Raw genomic sequence first — 21,495 nt, 5'->3', positions numbered from 1 at the left:
GGGGTGTGGACACTGGCACTGGGAGCCCCGAGGAGCTCAGTGAGGGTGGACTTCCCCGCCGAAGCCAGGAAGGTGTGACGAGGGGGTAAGGCTGTCCCAGAGGGAGTGAGGCCGACAGAGCGCTCACAGCTGACCCGTGAAGCTGGAAGTACAGCAGACAGACTTGGAAACTAGCGTGATTGTTTGTCAGAGCACAGAAAAGATGCTTGATACGTGCTGTAAACTTTATGACAAGAAGAGGCGGGCTATCTTGATGATATTTTTTACGAAGAAATTAAACACTTGAATTTTCAGTGTTTCTAATGTTTTATAGTGTACTAAATAAAAATTAGGTTTACTGATTTTTCATTTTCTTATTGATGTATAACCAACAGTAAGCAAGTTTTTAATGCTTCAGCAAAAATTTTTTAAGTCACAGAACAAGCGTCGTTTTCGCATTATTAGGGTTGCTTGCTGTGCTCGGTTCAGCTGCCCGATCACTGACGTGGTCCTGCACATGGGCCCTGTGCTGTCCCTCCCTCAGGGAACAGCGTCCTGGGCACTGGTTCTGAGGCTGGTTTCTGGTACTTGCCCTGTAAGCGTTTATTGAGCGCTCTTATTTATATTCCAGGGACAGGAGGATGAAACTTGCGCTTTAATTCTGAGAGTTTATAATCCAGTGCAAAGTAGTTCCAGATAGGGAGGGGATTAAATTGTGGTGTGACAGTGCTCTGCCGGTAGGGGTCCCGGAGCCCCACAAGGGGCACCTGATGGAAAAGTGGATGGAGAGAGGATGGGGGAGGGCTCCGAGCCTCGGGAGAGGAGGGGGACAGGCCAGGCAGGCCGACATTGGCCGGTGGGCACTAAGTGGGCCCAGGTGCATCCCGGGCGGGGCAGGCCGCACGAGGAGGAAGGTGCTGACCTCAGGGGAGATGGCTGTGGGCCATGAAGCAGAACCGAGTACCCTGGGGTGCAGACGTGAGGGCTGAGGCTGCCGGGTTGAGGGGTCTGCTCATGACAAGCTCTCTGTGCGGCGCTGTGGAATTTGTCTTTATCCTGAGACTACTGGTGAGCCGTGGGAGGATTTTAAATAAGGAAGTCACATGGCGAACTTTTAGAAAAACATTCTGCCATCTGTCCAGAGAACGCACCCGAGGGAGCTGGGTAGAGACCAGAGGAGAAGCCAGCAGAAATGTGCACCGGTGATGCGAGAGCGGTTGTGGGACCCCGGCGCCAGGCCCGGCTGGGAACGAGCGCTAGGTGACTCAGGTAGTGACCTTGTCCGTGTAAGGTCGCCCTGTAATGTCAGACAGCTGCCTGTCTGGCCGTTTTCTGGAGTCTGTTAAGAGAAACGAGACACACAGCAGCAGGTTGTTCAGTCTCTTTGTGTCCTGGTTTTGCTATGAATTTAAGTATACGTTGAAAAGTTACCTTAAATTTCATTCAGCTTTATTGTTCCTGGGGTAAATTGTGTCGTGGGTGTGTAGGGGGAACCCTCCTCCCATCCCCCCCCACCCCAGCTCCCATCAAGCAGAGACGCAGGTTATACATCACCCGTACCGTCCTCTGTGCTGGGTGCCAGCGCCGTGAAAAGGGGCCAGAGAGAGCTTCGTGTTTACTTTAATAAACATGCTTGAAATGACCAGGCGCCATCAGAATTACACGACTAGCTTTTGTGGATGACGGGTTCCGGGCACAGTTACAGTGTTTTTCCATCTTTGAGGGCAGGTGTGAGTTTGATTGGTCAGTGGGCAGTGCTGCAGTGGCTTGTCTTCCCATCTTATTCTCCAGCTCTGTTGAGATATAGTTGACACGGGACATTGTGCAAGTTTAAGGTGCGCAGTGTGATGGTTGGATACCTGTCTGTGATGCCCTGTGTTCACCCCCCCGCACCCCGCCGCCAGCGCTGTCGCCACACGTAATTCCATTTGTTTGTGGTGAGAATGTCTGAGGTTTCCTCTTGAAGCCACTTTCAGGCTACAGTACAGCACTGTTAGCTCTGTTTCCGATGCCGTGCATCACATCCTCAGAGCGCATCCATCTCCCCGTGGCCCCAGCCCGGCCTGCTTACAAGAGCTCGGCTTTGAGGCTCCACATGTAAGTGGAGCCACTCAGGGTCTGTCTTCCTGTGACTGCACGTGGCGTGGAGCCCTCTGGGTCCATCCGCATCTCCCTGTCTCATGCTGAGGAGAACATCACTGCCCTGCCAGCCCAGCTGAGGCCAGTGTCATTGCTGTCAGTGCAGGGACATCCATCCCCGAGACCATGATGCAGTGTCCCTGCGGGGGGAAGGGGCCAGCCTTCAGCCTGCACTTGCCCGGGGCTGCTCGTGGGCTGATGCAGGTGGCCTTCAGGGCAGTCCTGCCTCCGTTCGTGGAGCCAGCGTGCCCTTCTCCTCTCAGCCGCGGCTGGTGAGCTGCTGCTGATTTTTATCTGCTTGCGCAAATCTCGGTTTCCCTGCTTTCGTTTATTTTCTGACTGTGTATAATCATCCAGTTATCAGAGCTATGAACTCCCAAAATTTTACTGTGAATGCAGTAAAGTTCGCAACAGAATAATTTATGGACAGAAATTGTCTATAAATTAAAATCATAATTTCATGACTTAAAATTTGTACATAAATTAGAAATCTCTATATGTATACATTTCTGTGTAACTAAACTAAATTTTAATTTTATAGTTTATAATTTCTGCCTGTAAGTTTTTCTGTATTAAATATTTATATTTTATTAATTTTAAGCAGATTTTTTACCTGTGCTTGTTATACTTTTTAGGGGAGTTTGAAATTATTAGTTTGTATTTTTTAATTGTCTTTAAAATAAGATGAAAAAAAAATCTAATTTTGATATTTTGTACTCCTTCATTGTAGAGAAAGTGCTTGGGGATTTAACATCCGCAGCGCACACATAAGTAATCAACCTTTGAAAATATTCAGTCCCCATTCACGTATCTAATTCATTCATGAAGCCTCAATTCGTGAAGTTTATTTCTAAATGATAAACAAGTGCTTAATATTAATTTTCTTCCAAGAAAAATACTTTTAACCTTAATCACATTTCTAATATTCATTTAGTCATCATTATATTACATGGTTTGGTGGCAAGAAGGGAATATTTTTTTTTTCTCAGAGTAGAAATTTAGTATTCTACATTAAATAGCGGGTGGTGAAAATAGCTGTCCTGACAAAACAAAGTTTTTATACCAGGCCTTTAAAATTTCAACAGAATTTAAACATTATTTAGATAAAACAATTATGTTACAAAGATGACTTTTAACACACTCAGGCCACCCACAGTGTGGACCAGAGAATGCGGCGCGCCAGCCACCCAGCGAGACTGAGGTCGTTTTTTTCATCTTTGCTTAAAGTATAGTCACTAGACCAGATAATGTAAAAACTTTTTATGAGCAGTGGTCAAACAGCCAAAAAAAGTTTATCCTTTTTCTCCCCTTTTCTTGTGACTAATTAAAAATAATTCACAAGTTGAAAAAGCTTAACTATTTTTGTACACAGTAAATTTTGTTTTAGATAAAGAAACTCTTTCATTACAGTGATTCATAGAGTTTGAGGTCTTTAAGGTAAAAAAAATACATATATATAGAATGTCCAGTTTGTGTATCATTTTAAGAAATATTAAGCTGATTTAAGAAATATTCATTAATAGTGGTGTGTTAAAGTTTGACATTTTAAATTGCTTATATCATTTTTTGTGCCTGCTAGATAATTTTATGTAGAAGTAGGATTAGGTCTAAGGTATTTCTTTTGAACAACTTTTCTGAAAAATTTTTTCCATTTTTTTTTTATTACTATAGATATGTAGATATTGAATCCAGAGAATTTAACTAGTGTACTTGTGTGTGCACGCGTGTATATGTGTGGGTTTTAACCTGTTGTCTGAATTAATGAAGTAACCTAAGGGTCCATAATGCTGTAAACCTTAAAAGAAGCTAAAATAAACGTAGATTCACATTAGACAATTTATTTGGGCCCGGTAAGTATGGTTATTCTTAATTGGATACCATTAATTGGTATACACATATGAAAAGACTTCACAGGCAAAAAGGAAATTGTATTTTAGCAAACCGTAAAAAAAAACTCCAATATAGCTGACTTTTAGAAAAGTCTACTGAGTTTTAATATTAAGTGCAATAGCAGTCTAACATTTTATTTCTTTGGTCCAGTGACACATTTTCTGATTAAAATTAGTTTTTATCTAAGTTTCTTTTTGTCCTTTTAAAATAGGAGCAAGTAACACTGCGGACACATTATTTCAAGAAGTCTTAGGTCGTAAGGACAAGGCAGATTCCACTAGAAATGCACTCAATGTGCTCCAGCGATTTAAGTTTCTTTTCAACCTTCCTCTAAATATTGAAAGGAATATCCAAAAGGTAGAGTGCATATTTATGTACCTATGGTCATAGATGTCATAAATTTTAAAGAGTTGTTAAGATGTTTTTTATCTTAACCAAATGTCTTCATTAAACTTTACTGACAGTCTCCAAAATGTTTCTTTATTTTAAAGGGTGATTATGATGTGGTTATTAATGATTATGAAAAGGCCAAGTCACTTTTTGGGAAAACGGAGGTGCAAGTTTTCAAGAAATGTAAGATTTGTTTATTACTTTTAGATTTTCTACTTTGCTTTTACAGGAAGAATGTGGAATGTAGTCTGCAAAGAATGTTACATTCGTTTTAGTTTTTGTTTATATGGTGCCCTTTCTCAAGTGTAAGACAGTTACTTCAGAAGTAACACGATGGCTTTTCTTACTAAGATGGAGTGAAAACTGTAGGATAGGTTAGTCTTGGACATTCTTTGCTGCTTGTTAATCATGTTGCTATTTAAAGTCTTTTCTACTGGAAAGAATCAATTATAGATATTTTACAGAAACGGAAATCTACGTTTTAATCTTCTCTCTTCAGAAAGACCAATATATTTATGAATTCTAACCCTACTTTAAAGTAAACTAAACAACTTTTGAAATTATCTCTAAGGCTAGAGTTACAGAAAATAAGAAAAGCCTAAAATGCCTTATGGTCATGCCTTATTAACTGGGAGAAATATCACAGGGCTTGATTAAATTTGTAAATAATTTTATTTTTATTGTGGTAAACTTACATGCAGTGATATGCACAGGCTTACATGTTGCAGCTCAGTGAGTTTGACAAATACACAAGCCCATGGAACCCACACCCTGGAGAGAACGTTTTCATCACTCCAGAAACTTCCCTCTTTCCTCTTCTCAGTCGCCCCTCTACCCCAAGGCAGCCACTGTTCTGCTTTCTGTAATTGGATTTTAAATTTTCATTCTGTAAGTCGTGTAATTCTTTCCTTTTTAAACAGATTATGCTGAAGTAGAAACACGGATTGAAGCTTTAAGAGAATTACTTCTGGATAAGTTGCTTGAGACACCATCGACCTTACATGACCAAAAACGTTATATAAGGTAAACCTTCTGCAAGAATTTTGACAAATCACATGTGTCTGGATAGTGCTGCATACATCATGTAACTCTTAAAGCTGATTTGAGGGAAATTGGGAGATTGACAAAACGGTAAAAGGGAAGACAAGTAGCAGAAATTTAGGGATACCTAGTGTAGGACACCAAAATTCTTTTGTGTACTCAGAAATTTGGGAGCACTCACTCTTTAAAGGCAAGGAAATCCTGCCGGTTTGGAGAAAGGAAAAGTAGCCTCATTGCACCTCTCCTCCCGTCCACAGCATCTTCCCCAGCCCGGGGTTGCGGGGGGCTCCCTGTGGGCCCCCGCAGGTGGGGACTCCCTGACTGGCTTAGAGGGTGGCACTGTCCCACAGGCGGGAGAGTCTCTGGTGCCCCTAGAGTGGCCAGGGCTCAGCAGCAGAGAAAATTCTGAAAGCTTTCAGTCTTGAAAAGGAAGTGGGAGGGCTTACGTGAAAAAGACAGCAGTAACAGCAAAAGCCATGGACACCACAGCATAGAGGGAACCATGTTGCCCAAGAGGGAGGGGCTTCAGCAAGCGCAGGGGAGCTGGAACTGCTGACTGCACCCCCCCCCCCCCCAAACCAGCCTGCGCAGCTGTGTCTGAGCCTCACTGTGCCTCACAGCCTCCATGCGGCATCTGCATCACACCTGGCGTGCAGGTGAGGACCTGGGACTCAGGGCGGTCGCTGCTCAGCACGCACCGCCACAGGCCTCCCGTCTGTCTGGCTTCACAACCTGTCTTTGCTTTTCTCTAAGTGCCCCCAGAGGAAAGAATGCATTTGGGAGATTTTTCTGGCCTGTAGAATCATAGAAATCTAATGCTGCAAATAAACTGCACGTTAGTTATCCAACCGCTTTTTTTTTTTTTTTTTAACGTGTAAAGTAACAGAGTTCTAGGAAGGTTAATCTCTCATGTAGGAAACATAACTGGTTAGCATCTTGTCTGTGTTCTGCCGTGTTGCTTCACTAATCGGGCTTTGTGTCTGTTTACCTGTTTACATTTATTCTTTTTCATTTGCTGATAGTAATACGTTAAACCTTATTGAGTGCAGGATTTCTTTGTGTAGCGAATTTCCATTTATGTAGATAACTCATGTACAGCTCCTGTGACTGGTTAACTTACTGGATACCATTTAAAAGATGGTGGGTGTTAAAAAAGATTCTTTTAAATGGCCTATTTAATGTTTTATTCCCTGTCATTTTAAAGGGAAAGGAACAAGAATGTCACTGAGAATGTCAAGTCATTTACTTATTTTTTAATCATTATTTTATTTTTGATACTTTGAGAAGATACTGAGCAATTTTATCATCTTTCTTAAATTAAGGGTTTCATTATTAATGAATAGCAAAAACAACATCACAGCCAGGCCAAATATCTGCTGGACTTTGGAATCTATGGTGCGCAGTCCTTTGAGCACCAAGTGGGGGTGGAGACTCTCGACTTTATCATCAGCAAAACTCCACCTCTTAGCTCTCACGTAACCAAGTTGCGCAGGGAATGAGCGAGTCAGATTACCCCTGTGTTGTTGTGTTGTTGTTCACTGCTGTATCTACCTAAAGGCATCCTGATGCTTTTCACTCTCCTTACTCTGGTGAGGCTAGTAGCTCAAGCAACAAGCCAAGTACCACATACTTCTTCCATGCCAGTGTGGTTCTGTCCTTGGTAATTGTTAAAAATCATGCTCGAGTATGGCTAAAGACTTTAATTCTTAAATTTAAAAATTTTGAGCCTATGCTCATCATAATTAACATTCCTTACCTTCTGCCTTCTAAAAAAGTCTTTTTAAAAAGTGTTCTCAGATAACACGTATTTAAAAGAAATAGCAATAACCTGTATCATATGCTAAGCCAAGATCTTTGAAATGAAACTACATACTAAAAGAAAAGAGGAAGCTCATTGGATTAAGTCATTTAACCAAGGAAAAGCCTAGCACAAGTTGTGCTTTTGAACTGAGACACTGCAGAGTTTCTGAGACAACAAATTTATCTTTCTTTATAAAACTCTTTTATGTAATACCCATTAGCAAGATGATAGAAAGAGGATTATTATTAAATTTTGGGAGGACCTCGCCAGCATACTGAAAAGACATAATCTGAGAAGATGATGAGCAGAAAGGCATGTTGATCTTGCTGTGCTGCTCGAGAGCGAGCCTTGTGACGGCCCCTCTGTGTGCTGCTGGTGGTGTGCACAGAGAGGGAGGGAAGCCGCCCTCCGACAGGGACGGTGCTGTGTTTTCTGCTGCTGCCGATCTGAGGTTGCTGTTGAGTGCCAGCGTCAGGAGGAGGTGCAGCAGGAGTCTCTGGGCAAAACAAACCTGTCTGAGGACACCTCCGACAGACAGTTCCTCTCCGGCAGGAAGGGTGGAAGCGCACGGTTTGGGGAAAGAAATGACACAATGTACTATTTGTCATATTTACATTCCAGAGGATAGAAGAGGAAAGCCTGTGTGAGGGGAAGACTCAGATTGGGTTTTGAAGGCTTTGCTGAACGTCACCTGTTAGATCCTCCCGGGGATGCTGTTAATTGATGTGCCAGACTCTTGGCACAGACAGCCTCCTGGCCCCTGTAAATAAAGGGTCATGGCTCGGGTAGGAGAGGAGCCCGCACGGGACACCCCGCTGTCCTCAGAAACCATTCTTCCCCGTTAGCCCGTGGAGGTCAGGGGAGGTGGGTCGTTCCCGAATGTGATGTCAGGTTTCTTCTCAGTGTTTTATTTGTCACTAACTTGTTTCTCCTCTAATTAGCTGCTAATTGAGAAGACTGAGTAAGGAAATACTCAGTACTGCAGAAGCTGGGGAGAGAAGCCCAGGTGTGTCCCTGCGTGTTTAGAGGTCATAGCTTGTCACCATTAATTAAAATTTATTCTTGAACAGAACTTTTAACCCCAAGACAACAGACAGCTTAGGGTTTATGAGTTATTTTAAGACAATAAATCCAGCTTTTGAAGTTGATTTAATTGGATTTAACTTGTTATATTTATATATTTCATGAGGGCCGAGATTTGAATAATATTTGGCAGAAATTTTTCAACTGAAATCTATTTCAGTTGTCTATCTGGGTTTGGAATTTTTACAGAGAAAGAAGAATTTAAATATTTTAAGAACTATTTTAAAACTAAGAAAAATGCCCATCTATACTGTATTTTCTAAAGAAATATCTTCTCATGAATTCGAGTTTAGACTTAGAAGTCAGTGCTTGCTGTCACCAAATCTCTTTGTGTAATAAAGTGGTCTTAAGTTTCAGTTGCCCTGTTTGGATCCTACAGAAAAAAGGGTCACACTGCCACCTCGTGGCCGTATTTCAGACCAGAAAGGAATGAAGAAATATTCACGCTGAGGCCTCTGCTGGCTCCCACCTGTTTTCTGTGTGACTGAGAACTAAGTAGAAACACTCTGTGAACAAAATGTAACCGTAAAGATACGCTCTCACTGGGCATTATAGGAACATTGCAAGTTGTCTTTGTCTCCTTGGTTGTATTTTTATAAAGTCCTAACTTCTTAAAATGTAGGTTTATTGTTTGTTAATTGCATGAAAAGAAATCTGAATATATTTCGTTTAGAACTGAATATTCAAGACTAGTATTGACGAATGCTTTACTAATTGACAAAATTTTAGGTTTTCTTAAGTGATGACTTTAAGCTGTGCTAGCTTTCCTCTTGTCCTCAGGATGGCTGTGCAGCAGAAGCTGACTGGGTCAGCCTTGGCCTTGCCGTTTCAGGTACCTGTCTGACCTCCACGCGCCAGGCGACCCTGCGTGGCGGTGCATCGGAGCCCAGCACCGATGGATCCTCCAGCTCATGCACAGCTGCCGGGAGGGCTGCGTGCGGGACCTCAAAGGCAAGGCCCTTTCTCCCTGCGTGCGCCCTCCCCCTCGTCACTCGACACACTCTGGGGACGCCCTTGACTGAGGGATGAGTCGCTCTCTTTGTAGCTGTACCTGCCCCCACCCCGGTTAGCACCTCCCTGGACGAGTAAGAGAGCCGGGGCGGGGAGAAAGCCCCCTCAGCATGCCTGTCTCGTGGTTGGCGGGCAGTGTTGACAGAGGGTTGGCTTGCGGAGCAGTTACCTCTTGTGGAAGCGACACGATGTTGTAGAAGTGACACTAGGCTCGGTCAACAGGAACAGCACACTCACTATTCCATCAAGTGCGTGTTGAGCCCTGCTGCGCACCAGGCACCGTGCCAAGTCCAGGTGCACGGGCGCAGTCCCGGCCCTCATGGAGCTCAACTAAGCAAGTACCAGGTTTGACTGGTAGATGGCGGGTTTGGGGACGTGTCTCAGACAGGGCTCTGTGTTAGCAGAGAACCTAGAGGATGAGGGATGCCTGCCGGGCCGCCTCCGGCACAGGCCCTGAGGAGAGTGGAGGAAGAGTCAGAGCTGGTTCACAGCCATCACAGTGGCAGGACTTGAGGCCGGGTGGGGAGGCCCCGGGCCTGGATGGACTTCGTCCAGGGCTTTGAAGCCTGGGAAAGACCCGATGAGGCGGGGACAGTGGAGCCGGTTAGGAGACTGCTGTGGTGATTCAGGCATCTCGCCGGCACGGAGGCCGTGGGTGTGGAGGAGGAGGGGATTCGAGCTCTGTCCGGAACCTGGGATCGACAGGACTTGGTGACCGAAGGAGGGGCTCGGTGATTCCCAGAGGTCTGACCTTGGCAGCTGGCTGGGATGGTGCGCCGTGGGGTTGGGGCGAGGAGGAGAAGGCGGTCTTCCCTTTTCTTTGGACCGGCTGGTGTGCGGCTGTCTGACGTACAAGTGGAGGCGTCCAGTAGGTAACTGAATTTAAAGAGCGAGAGGTTTGGATGTGGTCTGCAGGTAGATGGTCCCTGGGAGTTGACATATGCACCCAAGAAGGAGAAAAAGGAAGAAAATGTAGGACAGAGTCCTAGGGAGTGCTCTTTACAGGGCTGGTGGAGGAGAAACCTGCAGAGGAGATGAGGGAGGGTGGCCAGGGAGCCGAGAGGGAAAGGAGGGTCAGCAAGGGTTTTAAGGTGAAGAGTCCGATAAAGGGGTGTCCTTTAGATTTTGTGCTGAGGCTGTTGATGACCTTGGCAAATGCAGTTTCAGTGGCCTGAGACACCAAATAGATTATATAAATAAGGCGCAGCGATGCTTACAAGGTTTCCGGACGAGAAAGTGAAGTAACGTGAGAGCAGTCCTGGCACAGAAGGAGGTGCCACAGAGAGGCCATGATTATTTATTTATAGTTTAGTTTTGTCGTGAATTAGGTGGCTTGAAGTTGAGTATTTTCCAGCTGTGAGTCTGTTCTTTTCTATTCTTGATGTATAGGAAAACCCACGTATCTCTTCACTGATGCCGTATCTAAATTTCTAGTATGTCATTAATTATTTTATAGTTTTAGCAAGTGAAGATGACATCAAGCAACATACACAGTCTGAGGTCGTTGGGGGGTATTGAGAGGGCCTCAGGTTCTTGTGTACTGAGTCTGCTCTGTTGGGCAGGACTCTCGACGTGGCTGCCCGTCACAACCCCCTGGGTTTTTTTCCAAGACTGTCGCTTCCCAGCCTCCTCCCCATTCCTGACCATCATAGTAGACTCTCTAGCAGTGGAGTCCGCGCAGCAGTACTTCTTAAAGCTCCCAGGAGACCGTGGTGCAGCCGCGGTTGGTAATCAGCGTGGCGGATGTGCTCTCGGGACCGAAGAGCCGTGATGAGCAAGACCCACGTGGTCTCTGGCCTCTTGGAGCTTGTAGTCTAGTGAGAGAGACCTATGTCTTCAAACAAATCACATGTTGTTTATTACATAAGTGTACTTGTGAGAGGTATTGCGAAGTGGGGAGTGCAGAACTCTGCCTCAGTCTCGTTAGCGGGAGGCCCAAGGAAGTTTCCTAGAGGAGGTGTTGGTGCCCCTGAACCTAAGTGAGGGATGTGAGTTTTCCAGGGAAAGAGCCACGGGGAAGTAGTCCAGAGACCCAGTAGGTGCTCAATAAGTGCCACCCTTCCCCTCTCCAGTGAAGAGGCTGGTATATACAGTGATACAAACAGGATCACGGTCTGACAAACGTTTTCCCTACTCAGGCTTATAAGAAACAATCCAACTGTATGCTTTAGTTATGAAAATATTTGAATTTCTGGAAAGCATGTATCATTTATGAAGACAGCATATAGACCGTTTGAAATTGGAGAAGTGCCAGGAAAATTCATATACCTTATTGTCGCACCCATACCTGAAAGATCTGATAACCAATATTCCATCACTAAAGGTCTGAATCTTTCTTGAAGATAGAGACACACCCTTACCTAATGGATTCCTGCCCTGTCATCTTGGTGTTATGTATTGCTATATGTATTTATCCAAAACTGCTGAAAATCAGCATTTCTTGAAAAAAAAAAAAGACACTAGCTTCTGCGTAACTGGAGACCTGCCTTTTTATTCACTCTGACCAAGCCTGTTGTAGAAGTTGCCACTCGCTTATGAAGTACTTGGAGGAATGTGCATTACATGGATCCTTTTGTTAGTGACGAGGTTTACCTAAAGTTATTTTCATAAGTTGGTCTTTAAAATTAGGAAGTGAAACATAACAGTTTACGACTCTTTGAACTTACTACACAGATTTCGGTGACAATACAATGTAAATTTCCTAAATTCATTAGATGTTTACAGGTTAGGATTTAATCGTCCTTGACATTCAGAGGAACATCCTGAGCCGTGCCCATCTGTGGTCAGCAAACACGACTAATATGAACAATATAGACAGTCCTAACAGATAAGTGCCTTTTAATTGGAAAGTTGGTGTGTTCTTTTGAGCTCACCATCAGAAGGAGTTCTTATTATTTTATTTTGGAGAATTCCAAACATACTTAAGAGCACCAGGGGTGATACCACAACCTCCCGTGTACCCGCTCAGCTTCGACAGTTATCCCCTCACAGCCAGTCTCGTTTTATCTACATCGCCTCCCTCACCCTGAATTATTTTTGAAGCAGGTCACATCATTTCATCCGTAATTATTTCAGTATGTAATTTTCAAAGGTAAAGATGCTTTGTGAAATCTGTAACTAAAATACTATTATCATTACCTGAAATGTGGTTTCTTAATATCAAGTATTCAGTTAATTGTCAAATTCAAAAGCAGTTTAATACCTCCAGTATCTTTTTAAGTACACGGATACTGTGTACTTAATGTGGCTTTTTAATTGATAGCCAGTGCAAAGGCAGATGATACAAGAAGTGACACAGATGGAGACAGAACTTGTGTTTCCTAGAAGAATTAGCCGTTAGTGACATAGCGTCCACTTTGGCCACTTGGCACCTGGATGCCTTCCTGGTTGTTGTCATCAGAGTGTGTATATGTCACTGGACACGTTAGCTCTTTACTGTGTACCTGCCTACCCATATACAGGTAATGTAATTATATAGCATAGGCATGTGCATGTGTGGGTGTGTTTATGGAAGATATTGGCCTTAATTATAAGTTTGCTGGGAATAAGTACAATTTTTCTTTCATGTAATCTACACCCAGTTGTTCCCGATAGACTCCTAATTGATATTTATGAGCGTCCCAGTTAGGTGTAATAGAAATGAAGTCAGTATGAGGGCAAGTCTCCTAAATATCATTTGGACTTTCTGTTGGCCATCCTCTCGTAATCACAACATTTTGGGTCTGGAAGAAACCTGGGAAGTTGTCTGGTTTGGTACATGACTTGAATCTGTTTTGCACGTGAGGAAGCTGCCTCAGTGAAGCCAGGTGACAGACACGTGTTCTGCACGATGGTTCCACAGACCTCTCTGTGTTCTGTGGTTGAAGCTAATATTTCATCAAGCGCGTTTCTGAACATGGTGAACCGATGGCACGATGATGACAGTGCCTTTTTGTGAAGCTGCATTGCTTTCATTCAGGTCTTCTCCAGAACCTATTTTCAAAATGAAAGCTTGTTGCACTCTAAGTCTAAGAATGAATTGTAAGTTCTTCAATTTGTTAACACCCTGTACTTGGACTTTTAACACCAGAGAAGAGAAATGCTTGTAACTGATTGATTAACCCAGTCTTGTGAAGTGAAATACAATTTTAAAAAGATAGACTGTAAATATTTCAGACAGGAAAAGACTTCTTTGTGTCTTTGTAAGTAAAGCTGGTTTTTATGCCTGAGTTTAAGAAACCTAATTAACATACACTTTTTTTTTTTTTAAGTCTTTACATGGGACTTTGGGTTAAAATGTTAATTGTATTTAGTCTGTGGTCTTCAAGAAAAGTTCATGAGCCAAGATGGTGATAGATTTTCAGAGACAGCAGTCCTACATAAAAAAGCCACATTTGTCCAGGTTACATTCTTCTGTATACGAAGCATTGGTCAGTAGAGGTAGGTCATAGGGTTGATATTTTTATAAACACTGCATTAGAGCCTTCTCTGGATTCCAATTTTTATAATAATAACGCATACGAACCTGGTAGATGGTGCCCCTAGATGATGCACACCAGGACACAGACAGGAGATGACCATCACGCCTCGACACACCCTGCCAGGTATCCGGGAATTCCTCACTTTTCCATGGCCTGCCCCTGTAGCCCAAAGGTGATCTTTCGGTTTTTCTAAGAGGAGACAAATATGAGGGGAAAAAACAGGAATAAAGATCAACATTAAAAAAAAATTCATCTTGAAAGCATAAACACCTGTGGAAGGGTCTGTTTTCTTCCAGCCTGAGCTAGTCAGCTGTACAGCTTATCTTCCAAAACTTTTACCGCCTCATAAGAAGTGTCATTCGTCTCTTAAAATTTCTGTGAAATAGGGCCAAAATTAGACTAAACCTTCAGGTTTCCTGTCAGGAAAAGCCTTTGGTTTAACCCCCTACGGACATTCTCAAACAGGATTTTTAAAGGTAGCCTTCAAAGGTGTGTTTTTTCCTTTGTTCTGAAAATGAGTTTAACTCTAAGCTCATTTAAAATATATGCTGACTATATGTGGTAACTCCAGGGAGAAGCATCTAGAGCAGTTATCTCTACTTTCTGCTGTCTGCACCACTAGGACTTCCCAGAGGACATATTAGAACAGAGGCAAATGGTGCATTTAGAATAGAAGCCATAGATTCTTTCCAACAGTCACACAACAGAAGGAAATACATTTATATGTGGCTCAGGTTCTCTTTGAAAACTTAAGAGATGATATGTCACACCTGAAAGGTTTATTCTGAACCATCACAGTACGGATCTATTATAGAGGAATAATATTAAGAATAGAGGCGAATTAGTTATTTTAATTATTTCAACCAGAGCAGATTATTAGATTAATTACTTGCTGAAATATTTGTTTATCCAGTGGTCCTACAATATAAAAAGTCTATATTTTCAATTCAAGCTCATCAAATACATGCATAAATTACATTTTAAATTTTTGTACAGTTTCATGAATTTAGTATAACTAAACTATATTTTTTCTTGATATTTAAAAAATACAGATGTGACCTTTATGTAGATAATCGGTGGGGTTAATAAATATAATTCTAGTATTTCCACAATTTGGCATCAGGTAGCTCGGGCACCAGATTAGGTTGCACGCCTCCATTAGGAAATCGGCAGCAGATTCATCAGATCTTCTACATAACTACAAAAATGTTTCTATGTTTGAAAAGACAGTAAATGTTTATACATATATTTAATATCTAATAAAATTTATAATTTTTTATTTTAAAGTTGTTATCGTGAGGTTGTACATTAGGAAGTTTCTTTTATTAAAGTTTATTTTTTGGAGATTTAAAAAGTACTTTCTCTCCTGAATGTTGGTTATACCAATGTGAACCCAGAATGATAGACGTTGATTTAAAAAGAAGAAAAGGCACAGCTCCTGCAAGTACAGGTAGGCGACACTGGTTTGGTCTCCACCTTCCCGTCCCCGTGACTGAGTCCTCCCGATGTGAATCGTGCTTTACCTGCTCACTGTTGCTTCAGTTGGCGTTAGAAGAGGCAGTGCTTCTAAATACTTGTAGTGGGATTTAATTCACTTACTTTGAGATTCGTAAGCCATAAAGGATATACAGAAGAAGGTAGATTCAGGAGAGAGGAATAGAAGAAAAGTACCAGTTTATGACTGTAATAGCAAAAATCTTCTCTCCAGCAAAGTGGTGGTCTGGTTTTCCTTTCCCTTTTGTCCTTTTTCTCAGAAAGGGAAGAAACCTAGGTGATACTCAGTGTGCCATGAATTAGATTCACAGTGCACCCTGTTAGAAATTGTCGCTGTTGTTTGTAAACGGTATAAGTTTACATAAGCAGTTTTAATTACCTGACAGCTTAGCAGGATTTTACGTGATTGTAAATTTGTTTTTTAATCTAATTTGAAAAGACAAATTTAGCTTCCAAATTAAAATGAAGACTAGCAATTAATACTAGTAATTTAAACAGTTTTTTAAAAGTCAGTAAACTAGCACTTGAGCATTTGATTTCCTGTTCGAATAGCACAGCGTTCATTCGCAGGTCCTGTCAGTGCTTCCCCAGCTGTTGGGTGCGGTCGGAGGAGTGAGACTTGCCTCGTTTTGTGCTCGGTTCTGGTCACCTGGTGGCAGCGTCTGTCTGTGTCAGGTCAGACAGGGCAGCAGGGCTTCTGTCAGGAGGACCTCTCCGCGTGACGTCCCAGCGCTGGCTCTTTTCTGCTTGGCTCACTGTCTGTCTTGGGGGGAGACACACCCTCCAGCCTTAAGAGAAAACGGCTTTGACAGTAAATGCCCCGCACACCTTGAATTGCTAGCATTGCCTGGTAATTTTAGAATATTCAGGGGTACAGATATTTTATGTCTCCTGTTGTCATTTTTGTAATGATTCTATTGCTTATACAGTCTAAGTAGGTGTTCTCTACTTAAATCTGTGTATAACTGCAGAAAAGGGTCGTACTTAAATAAAAGCATAAATAATTTGGTTTTGGTTATTCGCCTAACCAGCTTGTTACGATGTATGGTTCTTGCTTATATAGCCGATGTTAGTTGAGAAGTGCTTCTTCAAGGTTCACGCCTGTAGTCTTGCTTTTAAAATATGTTTCTTCCTTTCAGCTTTTGTTCCGAACGATGTTGGAATACAGTTCAGAACTTGGCCTGCAGCCCTAAGAAGTGGAGTGAGGTTATGCGGCCTGTTAAATACGCCTTCCTTGGTTTAATTTGGATTAAACGATCCCCTTTAAATTGAGGAAGTGCCCTGTAGGAACTTGAAATGTATGTATAGAAGCATCAGATCAAAAAGAACATTCTTATCTGTGGACACAGTCTCATTCCTGGCGGTTGGTAGCTGCCTTGCTGCACCCACCCCATCCCAGGCACCGACCCTCGTGTGCACTGTGCTTGACAGGAGTCCAGCCGGCCTGTGTCTGCGGAGGCTCCTGGCCCGAGCGCGGTCAACAAGCGGCAGGGGGTGGTCGGGCTGCTGCTCAGGACAGGGGCCTGCTGTGCACAGGAAAGTGTGTTTGGAGGTGTTTCGGGCTGAGGAAGTGGGCCGCCTGGAGAGTTGGCTGTAGACCAGGGCTCCCCGCACCACGTGGGCTGGGAGAAAGCTGGCCGGGGGGCCGGGGGCCCGGGGGCCGAGTACACATGGCAAATGTATCACCTAGCCCACATCTGCAGGCCTCTCCCCCACCGCAGAAAAGGCTCTCCTGCCCTTTGTGTCTCAGGGAGTCTGGTAAACACATACTGACCACTGCATTTAAAGAAGGGAGAGCGCACCCAGCTAGCTGGAGTTGAAAGGATTTGGCTGATGTGTGATATGGAATCCTTGGTATAATAAGCATTTCTTACAGATCTTCCTAAAGCCATTATCAGTTTTTTGTCGGACTCAGAGTTTTAAGGTAAACCCTTAAGTTTTTGAGCTTTGCAGAAAATCTTGCCATATCTCTTAAGTTCGCATAAAGCTGAAGACTTTTTATCTGGTAACAATCTCACAGTTGGAAAAAAAATAGCAAATCTTTCAACTCGTTGATAGCAAATTGTGAAAGATAAATAGTTTTTCTTTTAGAAAAGTGATATACTTTAAACTTGATTTCTGTACTGCCATTTTTACTCTTTTGGTGAAGCGGCTAGGATTGTTAGTGTTCTGAAGAAAATTACTTCTGCAACTTCTGAAAACAAATTTTCTGTTTTTCTCTTATTAAAAGTAAATTTCTGTTTTGTTTATATAGTATTCCAAAGGTGATTTTTCTAATTTTATATTTATTTGTAATCTGTTAAGTTTCTCCTACATACTCACAATTAGAAAAATAGTTCCTTTTGAGAATGCTGGTAGCATGTTTTAGAAGCTTTATTTAACCAGAGAAACAGAATGTTGACTCGAGTGTGTCAACGAAAATAAATGATCTGTAATGGGAAAAGAGTTTTATTTGATAGAAAAGAGTTTTATTTGAGCCAAACTGAGGACTGTAGCCCAGAAGACAGCCTCTCAGATAACTCTGAGGAACTGTTCCAGAGAAGCGTGGTTTTCAGCACAGTTTTATATCTTGTCAGAACAAAGAACATCAAACATGTCAGGGATACAGACCAGCATGTACACAGCGAGTCAGTGTGGCCTTGGCACCTGGGAAGGGAATCTCACCATTCGAGGAGGACCAGCATTGGCGGCCCAGGGAGACAGGCATTTCATCTTTATTTTTAGCGTGGATGTTCTTTACTTCTGGTCACTGTGCCCTTTTCTGTAATATTTAAAGCAGATGTACAATGTATGTTTGATTGAACAGCCACAAACAGGCTGTTCTAGTTAGTATAAAATTCAAGTTAACTCGTGTATAATCCAGAATGTCTTCCCCACACCTCAACATGTGAACGTTTCTTCTATCAAGTGTCAGTAATTCAGAAGCTTAGTCATTTTTTAAAAATTTTAAGTGTTTAAAAGAGTTTTTCTTCCAAGATGCTTCTTCCAAGCATCTGTAGATAAGATATATATGTTTTCTTTGATGTATTGGTAAAAACTCAAATACTAGTTCGTGGAATTTAGAAGATACAGCTATACCCTAGGATTATTTAGTTCTCGAATTTTTTTAGTATCCTTTTTTTTTTTTCCCCTACAAACACCATATAGAATTTTAGGACTGGAAATACTGTACTAATGGAAGTGTTGCTGTGTGAAGTTTTGTCAGGAGAGCAATCTTTCCCCATAGTTATTCCTCAGATAACTTGGACAGATTGCAGCCAAGTAATCTTGATCTTATCAGCACACTGTCATTTGAGGGTATTTATTGGTTACTCTGCTTGGTGCCTCTAAAATAGCCAAGCTGTAAGGTCCACAATAACAAGTATGAAATCCTAGTGACATTTTCCCTGTTACTGTTTTTGTCGCCTTTAGTATTTTCTTGGTGAAATTTCCTTTTACGACTTAACACTCACATTTGCTGTCTGTGTAGAGGCCGACCGACCGTTCACACATTGACAGAACCCTGCTAATCATTGTCCTCAGCTGTCCTAAACTCTTCCAGGGAGCAGAGTAAGCGTACTTCCCATTTTGTTCTCAGTGGTGGTTCAGAGTTTCAAATTCAGATCTTGTATCATAGAATCAGAATTTTAGAGCTAAAAAAGACACTAAGGCTTGTGTAGTTCAAGCCCTGATTTTTACAGGTGAAGAAGCACATGCCGCCTGTGACTCCTTCTGCCACAGAGCCGGGGGATCCCTGGGATAGGGAGCAGTTGTCAGCGTGAGCACAAATGAAGGAAATCTGGGCTGTGATCCTATTTGATAAAAACGTTCGTCTGGGATAAAATGGTAGGAACAGTTCATTTCTAGAGAAAATCTACTCTCAAGAAAACACATGACCTCTCATAACTCAGTAATGCAGTTTTAAGTTTGAAAAAGACAAAGTCAAACACAATTTTACAAAAACTTTAGGCTCTGTCACCTGCAGAACGTCTTAGTGCAAACTAAGCTTCTAATGAAAACCGAAGTCCTGTGTATGTATGTATTGAACACCGTCCTTAGGTGGATAATCGGGGCAGATAATTTAGTGTTTTCAGGGAAAATATACTAAGTAACATAATTTTCAGTTGTGTATGGTCTGCACATAAATGAGAGCATGATATTATGAAACTTCCTAGTTACCCTAATTTATAACCGTATATTTTATATAGCATATTTCTGTTAAACATATCAAGAGACACTGCTATCGTATTGTGAGGTAAAACAGTCAAGAGAAAATAAACAGATTTCTTATATTTTAAAACCGTTTGCTGATTTTATGTTACAGAAACTTTTTTTCATCTTTTTCTTTCTTTTATAATAATGTTTGTTTATCATCAGAAGCACTTCATTATTTGTAATAATTTTTGTGGGGTATAAATATCGTCATGTAATTTAAGTTTAAAAGAAGTATCAGAATCCTCAAGTTTTATTTTTTTTTTGACACTTGATAGTAAATAATTTCTGACAACTGAGATTTTAAATGTTTTCATTAATTTTCTCCTCAAAGGACAATGCTCCTAATTCCCCATAAGATTACTCATTGCAAGACTTTTTCTGACCAGAGAAAGGAGCAGACCGTTAGAGGAGAGCGAGTTCTGGGCTCAGGCCCGGGCTCCCACTGCAGGGCTGGTCCCCAGGCTATGCAGGGCACCACCTGCCGGACCCTCGGCCCAGCACGTCCACGGACGCGTCTGTCCCCAGGGTCTGGGGGCCGTCCTCGCCCTGCTGCTGTGCTGTCCTTGCTGCTATTCAACAGACACTTCCAAATAAGACATTAGTTCTTGGTAAGCTTTCTTTTCCTGATATCGTAGAAAATGATGATACGGTTTCTAATAGAAGGAACGCACATTCTTAATAGTTTCTGTCATTAAAGGGAAAAATAAATCAGTCTTTTAACAGTTTCAAAATTCAAGGTTTATTTAAATTAAACTATACAGGGCTTAATATCATGCATTTAAATTAATGCTGTAAACACACCAGTTACGGGGAAAAACTTTTTCTGAGGATCTACTTAATGATCATTGTATTTTTTTGTAGGAATGGTATACAGTGTGTATTTAGGAAACTAGGAGGTGTTTTCCTTCTTAATCAAAAACTTATAGTCCTGAAACCTTCAAGGGTAGTAACTTAAAACGTTTTGAATTAAAGCATTCTCTTCTTGCACCTTTCAGTATACATGTTTACATGAATTACACATTTTATATAAATATTTAATGTGGTGCCAAGTTTGGGCTTTTTTACATTTCCTTTTTTTTTATAAATTTATTTATTTGTTTTTGGCTGCGTTGGGTCTTTGTTGCTGCGCACGGGCTTTCTCTAGTTGTGGCGAGTGGGGGCTACTCTTCATTGCGGTGCGTGGGCTTCTCTTTGTTGTGGAGTGCTGGCTCTAGGTGCATGGGCTTCAGTAGTTGTGGCACGTGGGCTCAGTAGCTGTGGCCACAGGCTTAGTTGCTCCGTGGCATGTGGGATCCTCCCAGACCAGGGCTGGAACTCGTGTCCACTGCATTGGCAGGCAGATTCCCAACCACTGCGCCACCAGGGAAGTCCCTACATTTCCTTTTAAAGTATGTCAGAAAATTGATATTTTGATATTAATTTCTTGAATTCTACAATTAATAGCAGTGGTGACTATATAAACTTCAGAGGAAAATGTCATAAATCTTCAAAGCTTCCACACAAATTCCTCTTTGAGATGGGAAAAAAATCAATTATAAAAAATATTATTTCTTCATGCTTGTGTTTTCTTATTCTGTCATTTTTCTTGCTGTTTTAAAATATTGAATTCTACCAGTCTTCTTATCCTAGATTTAATGTGTTCCAAAGTAGAAGTGCATGTAAATAAAGCATTTAACATAGTAGCTGAAACATCGTAGGTATTTAATAAAATGCCGTTCCACTGAAAATATCCGTTCAAATGACTTGGTTTCTATTTCTCTAAAACCTGCCTGGAAGAATCTGTGAGGAGGTGGGGAGATAGCTCATACCGTATCGCGTTGAGTGGCTCATGATGGGAGGGGCCATGAAAGCAGACTCTTTGCTTATATTTTATTCACTTATGTCTTGATTTTCTGCCTCCACTGCCAGGATGTAAACACCTTGAGGACAGGCCTTTACCTGTTACCCACCACCGTATCCCAGGGGCCTGCGATTCCCAGCACATGGAGGGCTCAGTAAAGACTTGTTTGATGC

At 42.1% G+C, this 21,495-nt stretch overlaps 1 protein-coding gene across 6 annotated transcripts in view; it reads left to right on the top strand.

The window, feature by feature from the left end:
* Positions 1-21,495, top strand: part of EXOC2 (exocyst complex component 2) — a 155,590-nt gene that overhangs the window by 62,554 nt on the left and 71,541 nt on the right. For all 6 annotated transcript variants that reach the window (XM_082414831.1, XM_082414832.1, XM_082414833.1 and 3 more), the window contains exons 8-11: positions 4,220-4,365; positions 4,500-4,581; positions 5,319-5,421; positions 9,156-9,274. In XM_082414831.1, the coding sequence (XP_082270957.1) occupies positions 4,220-4,365; positions 4,500-4,581; positions 5,319-5,421; positions 9,156-9,274 (450 nt within the window). The remainder of the gene's footprint in view (positions 1-4,219; positions 4,366-4,499; positions 4,582-5,318; positions 5,422-9,155; positions 9,275-21,495) is intronic.

This window comes from Balaenoptera physalus (genome assembly GCF_965194825.1).
Source record: "Balaenoptera physalus genome assembly, chromosome: 11".
NCBI lineage: Eukaryota > Metazoa > Chordata > Mammalia > Artiodactyla > Balaenopteridae > Balaenoptera > Balaenoptera physalus.
This window is presented reverse-complemented; position numbering and strand designations above follow the sequence as displayed.